At 41.9% G+C, this 21,328-nt stretch overlaps 1 protein-coding gene across 1 annotated transcript; it reads left to right on the forward strand.

The window, feature by feature from the left end:
• The first annotated feature begins 6,974 nt into the window (after nt 1–6,974).
• LOC149449827 (vomeronasal type-2 receptor 26-like) lies at nt 6,975–18,159 on the forward strand. Its single transcript, XM_089692721.1, has 4 exons — nt 6,975–7,004; nt 8,305–8,535; nt 12,782–12,905; nt 17,255–18,159. The coding sequence occupies exons 1-4, from the start codon at nt 6,975–6,977 to the stop codon at nt 18,157–18,159; spliced, it is 1,290 nt and encodes a 429-aa protein (XP_089548847.1).
• The last annotated feature ends 3,169 nt before the right edge of the window (nt 18,160–21,328 follow it).

Raw genomic sequence — 21,328 nt, forward strand, 5'->3', positions numbered from 1 at the left:
CCATAGGACGATCCAAAAGAGCCAGACTTTATAGAAGTTCAATAAAAAAGAACTTTTCATCTTTCCGTACATAAAAAATAGCAAACACTCTGTTATTTGAAATATCATAGAATATACAGAGAGTTCTGTGAAATGATACTGAACGTTGATAAATGACATGTGCATTGTACATTAGTGACAATGTAACCATCTCTCCTCTCCCCTCTCTTTATATACACTTCAGTGCCACAGATTTCTCAGTGTTCTGAATGCGAATCTATATTCTGCATCTACTATTTTGGTTGCTGAATGTATCCTTCTAAATCTGTTTTATTACAAATATATAAAAGTCAACTTGTTTTTTTCTCGCAGTGAGTTTTATTTATAAATATACAAACCTATGTCTTGTGTTACAGTCAGGGGAGGACTGACAACTCATGGGGCCCCTGGGCAATAGGGGATCATGGGGCCCCTGTGTCCTTGCCCAAACTCAAAAAAGCCTATGAAAAAGGTACCAGGGGCATCTCATGGGGCCCCCTACTGACCCCGGGCCCTCGGGCAGTGCCCGAGTTTCCAAATGGTCAGTCCGCCCCTGGTTACAGTTATACTCCAGTTATTTAAAGCCAGTCTCTTTAAACCTGATCTGTCCATTTTTGTATACAGTCATTGGTGTATTGCATTGCTGTGCTGCCCTAGGCAACACAAAAATCGGCTGCCCCCCACTCTCCCCTTCCCTGGCCATCCCCCACCCAGCATAATCAGACACCTTCCAGCAGCCCCCAGCTTGCCGTGGATGATTCAGCTGCTCTACACCATTCTCCATTCCCAGGGCCGGTGCTGGACTATTTTTATCCCTAGGCAAGACCCACTTATTGCACCTCCCCAAAAAAAAGAAAAATAAACATTTTAAAAAACAGTGGAAAATATTAACCACTTGCCCTCCTGAGGATTTACCCCCCTTAATGACCACGCCTCTTTTTGCTACTCGGAGCTGCACTAATTCAACTGATAATTGCGCGGTCATGCAATGCTGCACCCAAACAAAATTTACGTACTTTTTTCACACAAATAGAACTTTCTTTCTGTGGTATTTGATCACCTGTGCGCTTTTTATTTTTCACGCTATAAACAAAAAAAGACTGAAAATTTTAAAGAAAAACAATATTTTTTAGTTTCAGCTATAAAAAATATATAGTAAACTCAAAGTTAGTTATAAATTTAGGCCAAAATGTATTCCGCTACATGATTTTGGTAAAAAAAATCCCAATAAGTGTATATTGATTGCTTTGTGTGAAGTTATAGCGTCTACAAACTATGGTATAGATACTGCAATTTACGCCATTTTTTTTGCTATACAGCGCTGAGCTAGTTTAACAGACAATTGCGCGGTCATGCAATACGGTACATAAATGACATTCATGTCCTTTTTTCACACAAATAGAGCTTTCTTTTGGTGGTAGTTGATCACCTGTGCACTTTTTATTTTTGGCGCTATAAACAAAAATTTTTTTAAAGAAAATTAAAAAAAAAACCAATATTTTCTCATTTTGGTCATAAAAAATATCCAAAAAAACTAAAATTTCATCATAAATTTAGGCCAAAATGTATTCTGCTACATGTTTTTGGTTAAAAAAAATCCCAGTAAGTGTATATTGATTGCTTTGTGTGAAAGTTATAGCGTCTACAAACTATGGTATAGATAATGGAATTTACACAGCTTTTACTTTCTGACTGCTCATCACATTTCTTGAGCTGCTAAAATACCAGGATAGTACAAACACCCTCAAATGGCCCCTTTTTGGAAAGTAGACACCCTAAGCTATCTGCTGAGAGGCATATTGAGTCCATGGAAGATTTTTTTTTTTTTACAAGTTTCTGGAAAATGACAAAAACATTTTTTTTTTACACAAAGTTGTCATTTAAATGATTTATTTCTCGCACAAGCCATGGGTATATGTGGAATTACACCCCAAAGTACATTCTGCTACTTCTACCGAGTATGGGGATAGCACATGTGTGAGACCACTTTGAAAGCCTGAAAGTTTGTAACTTCCTCATTTCATTTCCTCACTACCTATCACAGTTTCGAAGACCCTGACATGCCAAGATAGCACCAAACCCCCAAAATGACACCTTTCTGGAAAATAGACACCCCAAGGAATTTAAAAAGATTCATGGTGAATATTTTGCAGATCTCATTTTTTCTCACAAGGTTTTGAAATATAAAAAAAAATAGAAAAAATGTTTTTGTTTCTTTTCTTCATTTTCCAAAACATTGTGGCAACAAATGAGATCTGCAAAATACTTGCCATGCTTCTTATCAAATTCCTTGGGGTGTCTACTTTCCAAAAAGGGGTAATTTAATTTGGGGGGGTTAGGTGCTATCCTGGTATTTCAGGGCCTCCAAAACTGTGATAGGTAGTAAGGAAGTGTAATGAGGAAATAAAGCCCTTTAAAAGCCTGAAGGTGCTTATTGGATTTTGGGGTCCTGTACTTGGCTAGACTGCCAAAACGTCTCTCACATGTGGTACCCCCATACTCGGGAGAAGTAGCAGAATGTATTTTGGGGAGTAATTCCACATATACCCATGGCATGTGTGAGCAGTAAATCATTTAAGTGACAATTTTGTGTAAAAAACAATTTTTTTTTTGTCATTTTCCAAAAACTTGGTAAAAAAAAAAATTCTTCTATTGATTCAACATTCCTCTCAGCACATAGTTTTGGGTGTCTACTTTCCAAAAAGGGGTCGTTTTGGGGGGTGGGGGAGTTTTATGCCCAGCATTAGAAGTTTATGCCACACATCTCTCACTCTTCTAACCACCTGAAGACCAAGCCTTTTCTGACACTTTTTGTTCACATGAAAAAAATCAGTATTTTTTGCTAGGAAATTAATTTAAACCCAAAAACATTATATATTTTTTTAAAGCAGACAGCCTAGTGAATAAAATGGTGGGTACAACAATTTTATATGGCACATAGAACTCACGCAGCAATTTTTCAAAAACAATTTAAAAAAAAAATACACTTTTTAGTTTTAATGCACAAAAACACAATATATTGGCCAATAGATACCAAACATGACATGCTTTAAAACTGTGCATCCCCCGTGCAATGGCGACAAACTGCATACATTTTTAATATCCATAGGCAAAATTTTAAAAGCCTTTAAAAGCTACCATTTTAGATTTACAGAGGAGGTCTAGTGCTAGAATTACTGACGTTCACGACAATACCTCACATTTAGGGTGCAACCACTGTTTACATACCGTCACAGGGGCAACGCTTGTGCACAAAGGTGTGCGTGCATGGGAGGGGCGAGTTTTTTATTTTTTTGTTATTTTTATTTTTTTATTATTCTTACACTGTACCATTCATTTTTTTTTTATCATAATGCTATCACAGGGAATGCAAATATCCCCTATAACTTCAATGGGCATTGTCATATATTCTTTTTTGAGAAATCTGAGGTCTATCAGACTCTAGATATCTCCTCTGCCCTTACATTATCTAATCAAACCAAGTTCAGTGTGATCAGATGCTTTCCCAATTTACAAATGGCGCTGTTTATATCCTGCAAAACTGAAGTGATGAAATGCTCGTAGCTTCCGAATTCTTAGAGTATAGAGATGATTGGCACCACTCTGGTCTCCAATCAGCTTTATGGTCAGTCGGCTGCATTCTCAGGTTCCCCTGATGGCACGGGACTGCCCCGAGAAGGCAGTGGAAGTCAGCGGGGGAGGGGGACATCATCTCCCGCTACTTGTAAAAGCAATCCTGCTGCCAATTAGCCACTAGGATTGCTTTTACATGAAAGCCGATCTCCGGCTGAAAAAAATCACACCAGGATGATTCCTGCAGCTTTAGGCATCACCCTGGTATAACCAGTCAAAGTCCAGTGATGTACCAGTACATCGCTGATCCTTGTTGGGTGTATATGCTATGTTTTATTTTTTTTTTGTATGCAGCCTGTGGACTGAATAAAAAAAAGAGAAGAAATCTCTGCCAAAAAAAGTGTGTGGTATGCCCACCATTAGAATATACCGCCCTGCATCCACCCACTTCTAATGGTGGGCACACATTAGGTCACACTTTTCCACAAGCGCCAGTTCCAAGATTGAACAAATGTCTAAATAGTGGCACGCTTGAATAAAAATTGTCCACGTATAAGTGGTACCCCATATGGAAAAAGGATGACACCAAGTCCCAAACTATCTTGCCACTGCTCCCCATGTAGTCGGGCATCCAAGTATAGCCTGTTGCCCTCTCACAGGTCTTCTACATCTTGACCCCATATCTGGCACGCTTGCTGGGGAGAAATTGTTTGAATGCAAGGTGGCCAGTAAAATTAATCAGGGACTCATCAACGCAGATGTTTTGCTGGGGAGTATAGACATCTGCAAATTTTTGATTAGGGTGATACATAAGGGGCTAAATTTTGCGGAGTCGGTCAAATTCAGGGTCACCTCAAGGACAACAGAGTGTATTGTTGTTAAAATGCATAAAACACATTATACTCTCATATCTATGCCTGGCCATGGCAGCAGAGAACACGGGCATATGATGAATCAGGTCTGTGGACCAATACAACCGAATTCATTTTTTATTTAGTAATGCCCATGTTGAGGGTTAGGCCCAAAAAAAATGTCAATTCGAAAACCATAATGAGTTTCCCTGCGACTGGTCTGGCAAGGTTTGAATTTGGGTTGGTGGCGATAAATTGTTGTGCATATAAATTACTTTGATCCACAATCAACGCATACAGATATTCCGTGAAAAACAGCTACAAAAAATCAAGGGGAGGAGTTAACTTTGCTGTTTCCACCTGAATTCCGGGTTGGGCAGTGAACGGGGGAAGTACGGGTGCTGCAGAATTTGTGGGCTGTCAATCGGGATTTGCAAGCACATCTGGAAGGATACTAGGGGCTCTACGGGCCTGTGTGCAAATTCTTGGTGGTTGCGGGACAATACTTGTGCTCGCCACCGCACCAGCTTATACTGCACTTGTGGGACTCACCCCGTCGCCAAGTCATAATGCAGTGCTGGTATCATTATTATTAATATACAGGATTTATATAGCGCCAACAGTTTGCTCAGCACTACAATATAATGGGAGACAATACAGAACAATACAGGTCATTACAAGAGGGTTAGGAGGGCCTGATCCTAGGAGCTTACAATCTAAGAGATTTGTGAAAGACCAGGATGTACTAGGCCACTAGTACTCGCCAGTTCACCAAAAGGTAGCGTGGCACTAGTACTGGCACTCTGCTGCATATGAGAGTCATCAAAATTTACCGACAAGTGCTAACAGAGATCAGGCCTGATTCTGCCAACACTGCGGTTTTGTGTGCAATGTATCAAGTGACAGTGACCTACTGACACTGCACTTGCTGGGGGAGAAGGGGGGGTAAGCGTAGGGGCTAAACTCAGGTGCTGGCAGGTGTCGGGGCTGATCCCGCTGACGCTGTGTTTTTGGGGACACTATACTAATGTGAACGCTGGTATAGTGCTGCTCTGATCAAAGATATTGATTCTTTCAGACACTATACTAGCAATGGAGGTTTATTGTGCATGAATGTCTTCCTGGCAGTCAAGGGTTTAAATGTGATGATTGGTGTACTGACGGGCACTCTGACACTGTCTGGGAGGGGCGTGAAAACCACGGGAGCGCCAATCACGTATATATATATGGGGATTTGTGCACCCATGCCACCCTGTAGCAGTATTTCTGCTATAGGGCGGTCAGGAAGCGGTTACAGAAGCAGTTTGTGTTTCATCGCTGTGTTATTTTATCTGACAATTGCACGGTCATGCAACACTGCACCCAAATTAAATTTATGTCCTTTTTTTTCCCCACAAATTGAGCTTTCTTTTGGTAGTATTTGATCGCCTGTGCATTTTTTATTTTTTGCACTATAAAAAAAAGGCTTACAATTTTGAGAAAAAAATTGGACTTGGACTTTTTGCTATAAAACATGTCCAGTAAAAAAATGTAAAAATCAAATTTTGTCATAAATTTCAGCCAAAATGCATTCTGCGACACGTCTTTGCTAAAAAAAATCCCAATACGTGTAAATTAATTGGTTTACGTGAAAGTTATAGCGTTTACAAATGGCGGTATAGATAGTGGATTTTTATTTATTTTTTTACTAATAATGGTGGTGATCGGCGACTTATGGCGATGATCAGCGACTTATGGTGACGATCAGCGACTTATGGCAGATCTGTGGCAGACATTCTGATACTGGGGGGGAATTGACTTGGGGTCACTGACATCCCCAGTGACACCAATACAGTGATCAGTGAAAAAAAAAACACTGACACTGTACTAATGGCACTGGGAAGGAAGGGGTTAACTTTTTTAGGCAATCAAAGGGTTAACTGTGTGAGCAGAGTGTTTTACTAGTGGACGAGGGGGGGTACTTCACTGTTGCATGCTGTCATGGAAAGCTAATCTCTGCTCTCCGTGACAGTGTGTTGGGAACTGACAGGGAGCAGAGCTGCATTGAAAACAATGCAGCTGTGCTCTGGGTCACTGTTTGCCGGCAATAAAAGATGCTCCCATAGCGTATTAAAGTTTTAATTGCTCAAATGGTATAAAAGTTACAAATCTCACTCACATTTCTCACAGAAATAATAAGCGTCTGTACATATCCACATGCTGTGGGTGTACTTTACATGGATCTGAATAGGAGTTCCAAGTTGGCGTCCACGCCGGAAGTTGCGTCAACATGCCCGAAAGTTGCGTCACCACGTGCCCACGCATTACGCCACAATGCCATGTGACTTCATCAGGAACCTGATGAAGGGAGCACTATGGGAGCATCTTTTATTCTCTCTTTGGCCATATGAGGAGCTATTACTTCTAGGACCACTTTGAGGAGGCTGCGCGTAGGACCTTGCCCACCAATGAGGGAAACTGACATAGCGGTGGACCGTACATCCGTTGGAGAGGGTCCAGGTTCCAGACCGGTGGTGTTTGTTACCGAAAGGCATGTTGACCCTGCAGGATCACCGCATGGAGGTGAGGAGCCATTGCACCTAGTGTTGGATTCACAGTATCCTGTTTCATATTCATGTTAATTACAGGACTACAGAGCACCTCCATCATTTGGACTGTTCTAGACCTTTTGCAATTAATTGGACATTTATTCCACGTTTGCTATTATTATTTAGAACACGTAATCATTTCTTAGGTCTGGACTTTTACGTTCATATTGGTTTGTGGTTTATCCACTGATTTATGAATGAAGTTCATGGATAAAGTGAGGCGTTGGTGTCACATATTTTCATGTTTATTTAGAACCCCCATTTGGGGTCGCGTATTACTTCAATATTTATAGGCAATCCAGTCTATTTTTTCTGATCACTTATCCCCGATAAAGGGGATCACACATTTGTTTATTCAGCGATTGTTAGTTGTTCACAGGCGTTTAGCCTGATTCCTCTTCTTTTTTCACGTTTACACAATTTGTGGTTTCACGGATTCACTTTGCGTATATCCCCCATTGGGATCAATGTTATTTTCTTTATTCACTAGTTGGCCTTGGACCTGCAGGTTATACATGCGTTTGTGTCACTCTATTGCATCTATTTACTGTTGTTGTTTTTAGGGTTCTATATTCATTATCACGGCAGGCATTGTGTGTATGTGTATATATACATGTTTAGATTTTCTCTGTGTGGCTCATTTTTGCCCAATAAGGGGAGGTGTTGCTGTTGTTTTTTCTTTTGTTATTTTTGGGGTATTTATTTCATATATGCTGTTTATTTAGTCACATAGATACTCAGGTATTGTTTTGTATAGGGGGGTGTATTGTTCATGATTCACATTATTACACAGTGCATTTATTAGCGCAGCACCACATTATTACACAATCAACAGCAGCAACTAGCTCTCCCTGCAAACACTGCTTGATCTGTCCCTAATATGATATATGACTGTCCACCAGTATCTCAGTTTTCTCTCTAGTGTTCTGATCGTCTCTGCTAGTGGTCCCTGCTAGTGGTCCTATGGCTTCTTCCTCCTCAGTCTGCTAGTATCTGGGGAAGCAACCTTAGGAAATAGTCCAAACCTCTGTGAGGGGTCCCTAGTGAATATTGCCCGTTCTTCAGACTCCACTCCTCAGGGAACCCAGACATAGTCAGAGTAGGGTCCAGGTCACTCCACTATGCTCAGTTTGTGACAACTAAGTATATTGATTATTTTCTACAAGATCAGGAAATAATCTGATGGACACTGAGGGCTGGATATAAATATTGATTTCCCTTTGCCCGGTTGCTTTTCTTTACTTAACACGTTTTATCTTTCTATATTCAAATAGAATTTGTATCATCTTTTAAAAGAAATTAAATATGAATTTGGATTACTCGAGCCAAGATCATTTTTTAATGAATACGGAGAATTTGTTTATCATTACAAAATACTAAATTGGGTATTTAAGGATAATGACACTATGATTTATAATGATGTGGGAAATTTTACATCCTGGGCACCAGAAGATCAGCAATTACAAATGAATACTAAAGCCATAACATGGAAGCTTGGCAATGAGGTAAGTCCATGATATACACTCACCGACCACTTTATTAGGTCCACCTTGCTAGTACCTGTTGGACCCCCTTTTGCCTTCAGAACTGCCTTCATTCTTCATGGCATAGATTCAAAGAGGTGTTGAAAACATTTCTCAGAGATTTTGCTCCATATTAACTGTTTCAATACCGGGCAATTTTACCCCTTCCTGTCCAGGCCATTTTTCAGGTTTCAGCGCTCTCACACTTTGAATGACAATTGCGCGGTCATACAACATTGTACCCAAACTAAAATTTTATCATTTTCTTCACACAACTAGAGCTTTCTTTTGGTGGTATTTAATCACCGCTGGGGTTTTTATTTTTTGCTAAATTAACAAAAAAAGACCAAAAATTTTGAAAAAAAAAACACATTTTTCTTTGTTTCTGTTATAAAAGTTTACAAATAAATAATTGTTCTTCATAAATTTAGGCCGAGATGTATTCTGCTACATGTCTTTGGTGAAAATAACCCAAATTAGGATGTATTTTTTTGTTTGTAGGAAAGTTATAGAGTTCACAAACTATGGTATAGATCTGAATATTGATTAATCCTGAAATACTGACAGCCAATCTAATTTCTTGAGGTCCAAGAATGTCAGGACAGTACAGATATCCCCCAAATGACCCCTTTTTGCAGAGTAGACAGTCCGACATACTTCATAAGAGGAATGGCGAGTTTTTTTAAGTTGTATTTTTTTGTCATAATTTTTCGGAAAATGAAAAAATTAAAAAATTATTTTCACTATTTTTTTTTTTACATACTGTCACCAGTGCAGTACAGCGTCATCATATAACTGGCATGGCGGTGATCAGGGACACTGACTGGTGACAGTATGAATAAAAAAAAAATATTTTTTTTTTAATTTTTTTTAATTTTATTATTATATTTAATTTTTTATTACATTTTTTTTTATTTTTTTAAAGATTTGTTTTTCATATTTTACTATGACCAAAGTAGTACAATGTTACCATAGTAACATTGTACTACTTTGGGGAAGTGATCAGTATTTTTCTTTTTTTTTACACAATTTGCTTATAGCAAAGAATTACTTTGCTATAAGCAAGCATTTACCTGAATGAAATTGATTCATTCAGCTTTTTTTTTTTTTTGTGCTTAGCTGTGATTTGGTCACAGCTAATCACATGACATGTGCATGTGATTAGCTGTGACCATTCACAGCTAGGCACTAGTATACAATGGATGGCATCATGAATGAAGCCATCCATTGTATACAACTGTCATGTGACCTGCTGTGATTGGTCACAGCAGGTCACATGGTACCAGCAACGGGAGCCGGTACTCGGATCTGTCATCGGCCGTGTCCAAGGTGCATGGCCGGTGACAGATCGCACTGCTGCGCCACTCTGCATTAGCGCAAACTGCGCATGTGCGGGAGCACGCCAAATGGCGTGCACCCGGAGTGCAGAGGCACATTTGAAGCCGCCAAATGGCCATTGGCCGTGTGGCTAATGGTTAACATTATAGCAGTTGCTGCAGATTTGTTGGCTGCACATCCATTATGCCAATGTGCCGTTCCACCACATCCCAAAGTCCTCTATTGAATTGACATCTGGTGACTATGGAGGCCATTGGAGTGCAGGGAACTCATTGTCATGTTCTAGAAACTGGTTTGAGATGATTTGAGCTTTGTGACATTATCCTGCTGGAAGTAGCCATCAGAAGATGAGGACACTGTAATCAGAAAGGGATTGACACGGTCACCAAAAATAATCAGGGAGGCTGTGGCATTTAAACCACGCTCAATTAGGACTCAGGGGCCCAAAGTGTGCCAAGAAAATACCTCCACACCATTACACCACCACCAGCTTGAACCATTGATACAAGGCAGGATGGATCCAGGATTTCATGTTGTTTACACCAAATTCTGACCCTACCATCTGAATGTCACAGTTTAAATCGAGGCTCATCAGACCAGGCAACGTTATTCCAATCTTCTATTGTCCCATTTTGGTGAGCCTATGTGAATTGTAGCCTCTATTTCCTGTTCTTAGCTGACAGGAGTGTGGTCTTCTGCTGCTGTAGCCCATCTGCTTCAAGGTTGGATGTGTTGTGCATTAAGAGATGGTATTTTGCATACCTTGGTTGTAATGAGTGGTTATTTGAGTTATTGTTGCCTTTTTATCATCTTGAACCAGTCTGTCCATTTTCCACTGACCTCTGACATCAACAAGGCATTTTTGTCCACACAACTGCCACTCACTGGATATTTTCTCTTTTGCGGACCATTCTCTGTGAGCCCTAGAGATGGTTGTGCGTCAAAATGCCAGTAGATTAGCAATTTTTTAAATACTCAGACCAGCCCAGCTGGCACCAACAACCATTCCATGTTCAAAGTCACTTAAATTCCCTGTATTCCCCATTCTGATGCTCAGAACTTCAGCAAGTCGTTTTCATCATGTCTAGATGCCTAAATGCAGTTGCTGTCATCTGATTGGCTAAAATGATCAAAATGAAAAAAGCATGTGCTGAAGAGTGGCCCGTGGGGTGCACGAGGCGCAATCCTGAGAGGATGTCATATGACGTCCACCCAGAATAGAAGTGCTCCCGCTCAGCTGTCATATTGCTAAAGACCGGGAGAGAGTTTATATAGTGCCAACAGTTTATGCAGCACTTTATAATATAAATATATATATTGTATATATAGGGTGGAAAGCACCAGCAGGAATCTTAGCTTGGAACCAGGTATGCCCCAAAAACCCTCCAAAACAAACAGAATACAAGGAGATTACAGCACAGAGCGCTTAATGTATTGCTCCTATTAGTTAAAAAATAGTCCAGTCACTTGAGGCATCCCTGCCCTTATAATCACTGACCTGCACAATGCAGTAGAAATAGAGATACACTATATTGCCAAACATATTTGGCCAGCCCTCCAAATCACCGGATCCAGGTTTTCCAATCCCCTCCATGGACACAGGTGTATACAATCAAGCCCCTAGGCATGCAGACTGCTTCTACAAACATTTGTGAAAGAATGGGTCGCTCTCAGGAGCTCAGTGACTCCAAGCGTGGTCCCGTGATAGGTTGTCACCTGTTCAATAAGTCCATCCATGACATTTCCTGGCTACTAAATATTCCACGGTCAACTGTTAGTGGGATTATAATAAAGTGGAAGCAACTGGGAACAACAGCAACTCGGCCACCAAGTGGTAGGCAATGTAAAATGATAGATCAGGGTCAGCGCATGCTGAAGCACACAGTGCGCAGAAATTGCCAACTGTCTGCAGAGTCAATAGCTAAAGACCTCCAAACTTCATGTGGCCTTCAGATAAGCACAACAAAAGTGTGTAGAGAGCTTCACGAAATGGCTTTCCATGGCTGAGTAGCTGCATCCAAGCCTTACATCACCAAGTGCAATGCAAAGAGACGGATGCAGTGGAGTGAAGCACGCCACCACTGGACTCTAGAGCAGTAGATACCTGTTCTCTGGAATGATGAATCATATTTCTCTGATTGGCAATCCAATGCATGTGTTTGCATTTGGTGGTTGCCAGGAGAACGGTACTTGCCTGACTGCATTGTGCCAAATGCAAAGTTTGGTGGAGGGGGGATTATGATGTAGGGTTGTTTTTCAGGTGTTGGTCTTGGCCCATTAGGACCAGTGAAGGGCACTCTTAAGGCATTAGCTTACCAGGACATTTTGGACAATTTCATACCCTCAGCTTTGTGGGAAAAGTTTTGGGATGGCCTCTTTCTGTTCCAACATGACTGTGCACCAGTGCCCAAAGTAAGGTCTATATAGACATGGAGGAGCAATTTTGGGGTGGAGGAACTTAACTTGACTGACCTCAAACAAAACACCTTTGGGAAGAAGTAGAGTGGAGAAAGGGCCAGTTTACTGCCCTTCAGATTTTAGGGGGGCTGGACTGTATCCAGTGGGACTGGTAAATACCCCGACATCAGTGCTTCAGTGCCTCCATATATCAGTGAGAAGAATAGTGCCCCACTGATGGTGTCAGTAGGGGGGATGGTGATCCATCAATGGTGTCAGCTGGTGGAATAGTACCCCAAGGGCCAGATAATGGTACACAAAGAGCCACATATGGCATATTACAAGCTTTTCTGCTCCAACACAGAACAAATGTAGATGCAGTTTAATAGAATTATGAGCTCTGCATTTTTTATAAATGCACCTTTTAGTTTGCACAGTCTCATGGGATATGATAGACCTATACAAAATAATAATATTAATATCTGAATTTCAGGTCCCAGTATCTCGATGCTCAGAACCCTGCTTACCTGGCAGCAGAAAAAAGTTTGGATCTTCTGTTCACAAATGCTGCTATGAGTGTGTCCCATGTCCAGAAGAAGAGATATCCAACATTTCTGGTAGAGTTTGTGGGTTTTTTTGTCTGGATAGAGATTACCACTATTGCCCTCCAGAGGATTTACCCCCCTTCCTGATAAGGCCATTTTTTGCGATACGGCTCTGTGTTATTTTAACTGACAATTGCGCAGTCATGCAACACTGTACATAAATTACATTTATGTCTTTTTCCCACAAATAGTTTTTTTCGGTGGTATTTTATCACCTGTGTGTTTTTTATTTTTGTGCTATAAATAGAAAAAGACTGACAATTTTGACAAAGAATAATATTTTTTACTTTTTGATTTTAAATATTTCCAGTAAAAAATGTAAAGAATCAAATTTCTTCGTAAATTTAGGCCAAAATATATTCTGCTTTATCTCTTTGCTAAAAAAAATCCCAATACGTGTAAATTATACACAGCAGCATGTCCTTGCTGGCAGGAGAGAGACCTATGTAAACAACACAGGTCTCTACCCTGTCAGTTTTACTTGGCGATTGCTAAGTGCCGGCGGGGGATCTCTGGCTGGGACCCGGTGATTAACATCCTTAGCCGCCAATGGTGGCGCAGGTAGGGTGGCGCATGCACGCCCCCTACCCAGAAATGCAAATCACATATATATACGCGATTTTGCGCAGCCCTACCGCCCTGTAACAGCAGTTCTACTATAGGGTGCGGGGAAAGCTGGAAAATACGCAGTACATTACTACCATGTACAGTATGCTCATTTTCTGAGGAGTTTGTAAACCGAAATAAAAATAAATGGTGTCAGCTTTGCCCAATCATCTTTTGCTACTGCTACGTTACTAAACAACCAAATCCCTCCCCATCTTTTAAATATAGAGAGCAATTGTTCTGTAAAACTGGGAGGGTTTGAGATGACACTGGGATAGGACAGCTCCTTATTTCCTGCGGAATCAAAAGGTATTTTTTGCACTGTTCAAACACATCATTCTTGGCGAGCAGTCATTGGGAATGGATCATGTCGGTGGACTGCGTGCATTGGATGATGTGATTGGTGATGGATTTATGTGGGTAGGGATGAACGTACCTAGATTCAGTTTGGGGCAGGATCTAAGAACATAGTTAAAGTTCTGATGCCGAATCTGAAATTCTGTTATTAAAATGCAACTATCATTCGATTTTTAGACTGATCATTTCTTTGTGAGTGGACAAACATTCAGAATCAGCAGGGGATCAAATACTTATTTCCTTCACTGTACATACTTTGCGGAAATCTCGGGATCTGTCTCTTCGACAGTGCCTCTGTGGGAGGCGCATAAAGCCAGGGTGATGGGTCACATATTACAGCTGGCGGTGGCACGGAAGTGGGAACGCCATCTTTTGGATCTTTATTCTCTACTGGCCTCTGCGGATGCTTGTTGATTATCCGAGGCGGTGCAGATGGCCCTCAACGCCGGTGTAACCATATAGAAAGTGCTTCAAGCTATCAAATCTCTACAGTCCCAAAGGCTTTTCCAGTCTCTATTATAATAAATTTTAAGCACTTTTCTTTGCTGATTATTTCAATGAGTTACTCCCTCTCTGGACGCGCTCAGGGCTCATATTTCCTAAAACGACAGATTGTGTGCAGGAACCGTGAGCCTTTTGGCCCATTTCTCTTCTTAATGAAGATCTGAAGATATTGGGCAAGATCCTTAGTCTTCATACCAATAAATATTTGCGTAGTCTGGTCCACAGGGACCAAGTAGGTTTCGTCCCTGGGAGGCAGGCAGGTGATAACGTTCGTAAAGTGGTCCACCTTATACACCTTCTACAACAGCAAAAAATCCTGGGATTCTTACTGTCCTTAGACATATATAAAGCCTTTAATTCTCTATCCTGGCAATATCTGCGGTTTGTGCTGTCTCGTTGGAGTTTTGGGGACTCTATTCCCTCTTGGATTCAAGCCTTGGATTTTTCCCCTTCAGCTTTGGTTAAATATTCTGGGTGTTTCTCAGATTACTTTCCTATTTGGAGAGGGATGAGACAGGGCTGCCCCTGTCCTCGGTGCTCTTTTCCTGGTGCTTGAGCCACTGGCTTGAGCACTTTGGGCTGATTGTAATATATCGGGTGTTCCACATGCGGGACAGGAATTTAAGTTGAACCTTTTTGTGGACGATGCCTTCTTGACTCTCACTAATCCCCTGACGAAGCTTCCAAATTTGCAACAGGTTCTTATGCGCTTCTCCTTGATTTCGGGTCTCCGAATTAATTTGGATAAGACTGTCGCACTCAATATTACTTTGACCTCAGATTTGGTTTTGCGCCTACAATCCCACTTCCCTTACCTAGGCATTCGCTTGACCCCCACCTATGTCTCGTTGTTTGCTGTGAATTATTATGCATTGCTTCGGCTCTGTATCGTCTCCTATGCACTCCTGGCAATTTTCACACCCTGTCTTGGATAGGATGGGTTAATTCAGTGAAAATGACCATCCTGCCGCAATTGTTGTACTATTTTCGCACCCTTCCAGCGCAGGTTCCTCCTCATTTCCTTCAGTTTATTCAGGCAAGGATTATGCACTTTATCTGGGCCTGTAGGCACCCCAGAGTCTGCAGAAATACGCTTTTTGTCCATAGACTCCAGGGTGGTCTTGGGGTGCCTAATGTAACTAAGTATAATCAGGCGAGCCAGATTGCCCCACTGTCTATGTTGCACACTTCCTCCTACGTTCCTCTCTGTGTCCTACTCTGTCCTTCCGGCAGAATTTTTTTGTTGCCTTCAATTGCTGCACTGGCTTACCTCACTGCAGAGCACTTCTGCTTTCCTGTACCAGAAATCTGCCTTTGAAGAGCTTTGCCAACAGCGTCTGGGTTCCCCAGGCCTTATTTCCCTTCTTTATGCAGCTTTGAACAAATGTTCGTTGCATACTTCTCTCTCATATATTCATTTAATACAACCATGCTGGAGGCAGCATACAAAGTTTTATTTAATTGGTATTCGGTTCCGGTTTCTTTGGCCCAGGCGAACCCTGCCTGCAATGATCGATGCATTCAGAGTTGTGGCCATCGTGGAGATGTATTGCATATATGATGGTCATGTCCGAAACGGATTCATTTTTGCTCTCTTGGATTTGGCCTCCTTTTCACCTTGTTCCATCTCTCCATTCACCAGGATGCTCTGTATGCTTTGCTTCATTATCCCATACCGGGCCAAGACCTGTTGATCTGACAGAAAAGCCCTCAGTTCAAAGTTCCTGTTGATCTGACAGAAATGCCCTCAGGTTCTAAGTCCTGTCATGAGCTGACAACACAGAGCATTTTTGTGGACTTCTTCACAACAGAAACCAAGCATTCTACAGTCTTATGATAAAAACTAGGAGGGCTAATTAGACTTTTTAAGATAACACAGGAAGTGTACGCAGGACACATCTATATGTCTGACATGATTGATGGGTATTGTTTGCACTTATTGATCAGGTAGTATTCCAAGATGCTCTTTAGAAGAGAAGAGAAGTACAGCCAAAGCTCTTTTGGCTGTACTTCTCCTGTGGATCATGGGGTGCAGTTCATTCTGCACTCCTTTGACCAGTTTTCAGCTGAAAGCAGGCAGAAGTCCACTGTCAGCTGAAGTCACTCAGCCAGTCCAGACTGGGGAAAGATCCCAACTTTAAAATCGGGATCCACCCCAGAGTCTGGAGCATACCTGGCTCAGCCTCTCAGCAATGCACTGAGAGTCTTAACCAGCCACTCCCACCCCTCCATAGCCCAGCGCTCCAGTGATTGTGGGGGGGACCAAGCAAACAGCGGTGACTGACAATGCTCAGAGCAGCTGTGAGAACTCTGCGATCGGCAAGCATGTAGTCGCTGAGTTCTCACACTTGGAGAAGGCGGGGGACAGATGTAGCTTTGGACTGATGCTAGGTAAGTATGATTTTAAAAAAAAAGCAAGCCCACATTTCTCTTTTAATGATATTTTGAGGAGACCAAAAGGTAGCAGATAAGGGAATTTCATTGTCAGGTTTACATACACTTTAAATTAAAACTCCACCTTTATTACTTTTTCTGCTTATAACAAATTTCCTCTACATTCTTCTTTGTTTTTTTACATACTTTGCAATACCTTAAAAGCATCAATCATGTTTTCATATTTTCCTACTGGCCATAGCCAGTCTCTACATACAAGGAAGTCCAGCAACCCTATTTTTATGTTACATGATAGCTATAGAACCAGAGAAAAAATAAAGCTAAAGATCTATATCTTAATTTATAATACAACGTAACTCTAATATATAAATACTATTTACTCTCCCACAATTAACTGATGGAAATCAAATTGCTAGCTGTGAGCTAAAATAGTATATGTGTTTATTTTCTTAGAAACTTTGACACAGATGTTAATTGTGTTTGTATTGATCTTCCTGCAGACAGTGAAAATTGCATGAAATGTCCTGATGATGAATGGCCAAATGAGAAGAAGGATCGGTGTGTTCCAAAATTCGTGGAATTTCTCTCCTACACTGAGGATACAATTGTTGCAGTATTCTCAGCTGTCTCCATCTTCTGCTGTCTTCTGACTGGTATAATATTGGGGATATTTGTACATTACCAGGACACCCCCATTGTTAAAGCTAATAACCAAAACCTGAGCTATCTCCTCCTGGTTTCCATCATGCTGAGCTTCCTCTGTGTCTTCTTGTTCCTCGGACGTCCAGTAGATGTAACCTGCATGCTGCGTGTAACCTCTTTTGGTGTCATCTTCTCAGTTGCCATCTCTACTCTACTTGCCAAAAGTATCATGGTGTGTATTGCTTTTAAAGCCACCAAACCTGGAAGTCCCTGGAGGAAATGGATGGGAGCCAAACTGCCCAATCTTATAATCTGTGTGTTCTCACTTGTTCAAGTCATAATCTGCGTCACTTGGTTGTCTATTTCTCCTCCCTTCCAGGATCAGGACACTCACTCTTATCATGGAAAGATCATCATTCAGTGTAATGAGGGTTCAGTTATCGGCTTCTACTCTGTCCTGGGATATATGGGGCTTCTGGCAGCTGTGAGCTTCATTATAGCTTTTTTAGCCAGGACATTACCGGACAGTTTTAATGAGGCCAAGTACATCACCTTCAGCATGCTGGTGTTCTGCAGTGTCTGGATTGCCATGATCCCGGCCTATCTGAGCACTAAAGGGAAAAACATGGTGGCTGTGGAGATTTTTGCTATAATGGCATCAAGTATTGGACTTCTTGGTTGTATATTTTTCCGAAAATGTTACATAATTCTGTTCAGACCTGACCTGAATACAAAAATAGGTTTGTTTGAAAACAGAGGATAACATATGTTTTTAGTGTTTTCTATACAGTATATTCTGTGTGTGTGTGTGTGTATATACAGTTGTGTTCAAAATAATAGCAGTCAGACATCAATAACCGGATCAATCACTGTTTTTGGTAGAAATGATATTTCTACATGGCAAATAATTTACTAGCAGATGTAGTAGAGTAATAGAAATCCAACAGACCCAACAGTCATGACATGCATGCTGCTGATTCTGTGTAATTGAATCACTAATTGAAAGGGGCATGTTCAAAATAATAGCAGTGTGGAGTTCTATTAGTGACGTCATTCATTCTTTGAAAAACAGGTGGCGATTATTGCCCTTATTTAAGGAAGGAAGGCAGCAAATGTACATGCTGGTTACAGTGCATTTCTCTCTGAAATTCTGAGCAAAATAGGTAGTTCCAGACATTGTTCAGAAGAACAGCGTACCTTGATTAAAAAGTTGATTGGAGAGGGGAAAACATATAAAGAAGTGCAGAAAATGATCGGCTGCTCAGCTAAAATGATTGCAAATGCTTTAAAATGGCAACCAAAACCTGAAAGACGTGGAAGAAAGCGAAAAACTACCATTCAAATGGATAGAAGAATAGCCAAAATGGCGCAGACTCCGCCAACAATCAGCTCCAGGAAGATGAAAGAAGGTCTAAAGTTACCTGTGAGGACTGTTACAATTAGAAGACGCCTATGTGAAGCCAAGCTATCTGCAAGAAGTCCCCGCAAAGTCCCACTGTTGTAAAAAAGACGTGTGCTGAAGAGGTTACAATTTGCCAAAGAGCACATTGACTGGCCTAAAGAGACAGTTTGTCAGACGACCCCCAAACACTGAATTCAAGCCACAGTACGGTGTGAAGACCGTGAAGCATGGTGGTGCAAGCATCATGATATGGGGATGTTTCTCATACTACGGTGTTGGGCCTATTTATCGCATACCAGGGATCATGGATCAGTTTGAATACATCAGAATACTTGAAGAGGTCATGCTGCCTTATGCTGAAGAGGAAATGCCCTTGAAATGGGGGTTCCAACAAGACAACGACCCCAAACACACCAGTAAACGTGCAACATCTTGGTTCCAGACCAACTAGATGGACGTTATGGAGTGGCCAGCCCAATCCCCGGATCTTAATCCAATAGAAAACTTGTGGGGTGACATCCAAAATGCAGTTTCTGAGACAAAACCAAGAAATAGAGAAGAACTGTGGAATGTAGTCCAATCATCCTGGGCTGGAATACCTGATCACAGGGGCCAGAAGTTGGGTGACTCCATGCAACACAGATGTACAGCAGTTCTCAGAAACAGTGCGACTACAACCAAATATTTATTCAGTGATTCAAAGGAAAGCAAAATCTTCAAACAGAAAAGAAGTAAAGGAATTCATCCCAATACTTAATGGCAGTCAGTGTGCCATTTTCTAGCCGGTAGAGGTCTGTGCGTCCCTCCATGGATATGCCTCCCCAGACCATCACTGACCCACCACCAAAACGGTTATGCTGAACGATGTTACAGGCAGCATAACATTCTCCACGGCTTCTCTAGACCCTTTCACATCTGTCACATGTGCTCAAGGTGAACCTGCTCTCATCTATGAAAAGCACAGGGCACCAGTGGTGGTCCTGGCAATTCTGGCGTTCATTGGCAAATGTCAATCAAGCTCTACGGTGCCAGGCAGTGAGCACAGGGCCCACTAGAGGAAGTCGGGTCCTCAGGCCACCCTCATAAAGTCTGTTTCTGATTGTTTGGTCAGAGACATTCACACCAGTGGCCTGCTGGAGGTCATTTTGCAGGGCTCTGGTAGTGCTCATCCTGTTCCTCCTTGCCCAAAGGAGCAGATACCGGTCCTGTTGATGAGTTAAGGATCTTCTAAGACCTTGTCCAGATCTGCTAGAGTAGTTGCCTGTCTCCTGGAATCTCCTCCAGCAGGCCACTGGTATGAATGTCTCTGACCAAACAATCAGAAACAGACTTCATGAGGGTAGCCTGAGAGCCCAACGTCCTCTAGTTGGCCTTGTGCTCTCTGCCAGGCACCATAGAGCTCAATTCTGATGTTCAATTGGCATTTGGCATTGAACACCAGAATTGGCAGGTCCACCACTGGCACCCTGTGCTTTTCACAGATGAGAGCAGGTTCACCTTGAGCACATGTGACAGACGTGAAAGGGTCTGGAGAAGCCGTGGAGAATGTTATGCTGCCTGTAACATCGTTCAGCATGACCGTTTTGGTGGTGGGTCAGTGATGGCCTGGGGAGGAATATCCATGGAGGGACACACAAACCTTTACCGGCTAAAAAATGGCACACTGACTGCCATTAAGTATTGGGATGAATTCCTTGGACCCATTGTCAGACCCTGTGCTGGTACAGTGGGATCTTGGTTCCTTCTGGTGCACGACAATGCCCATCCTCTTGTAACAAGAGTATGCAGGCAGCTCCTGGAGGATGAAAAAATTGATACAATTGAATGGCCCCCCCATGCTCGCCTGAACTAAATACAATAGAACACCTCTGAGATATCATGTTTTGGTCCAAGTTGCACCTCAGACTGTCCAGGAGCTCAGTGATGCCCTGGTCCAGATCTGGGAGGAAATCCCCCAGGACACCATCCATAGTCTCATTAGGAGCATGTGTAAGCCGTGTACCAGGGTGGGCTCCCCAGGATACAGTGAAGTCACGAACGTGGAAAGCAACCCCAACACCAGCTTTTGCAACAACAGAATTTTACTTAGATGTGGCAAATAAACACAACCACAAATGCTGGAAACATACAATAAATTTACATACACCCAGCCCAAAGGCTGAGACCCTTGTGCTGCACAGCACGGCGCCTTCTGATGGATGAAGGTAGAAAGTGAAGTAATTTACCTACTGGCGGGCACAACTAAGCTGCCACACCTTACCTATTATTACCCTAAAAGAGCAGGAATCAGTGTATGGGTGTATGGTATTGGCTAGCCTGCGGTGCAGCACAAGCGCTTACAATCTTACACAAATATACAGTATTCCCCCTCCCATAACTGGTCCTGTAGCACGTGCCTGAGTATTCCTTCTGAGCAAAATGCCAGTCTGGCTTGAGTTTGTGGGATTTTATTAGCTCTCCAATGTGAAATGTCACTTTAAGTTGTGGAGTCCTTCCAATGATCAGTAATAGCACTTGTGGCCTGACGCAA

Source organism: Staurois parvus, unplaced genomic scaffold, assembly GCF_062004578.1.
Source record: "Staurois parvus isolate SC_StPar_1 unplaced genomic scaffold, SC_StPar_1.0 ptg000602l, whole genome shotgun sequence".
NCBI classification, from domain to species: Eukaryota; Metazoa; Chordata; class Amphibia; order Anura; family Ranidae; genus Staurois; species Staurois parvus.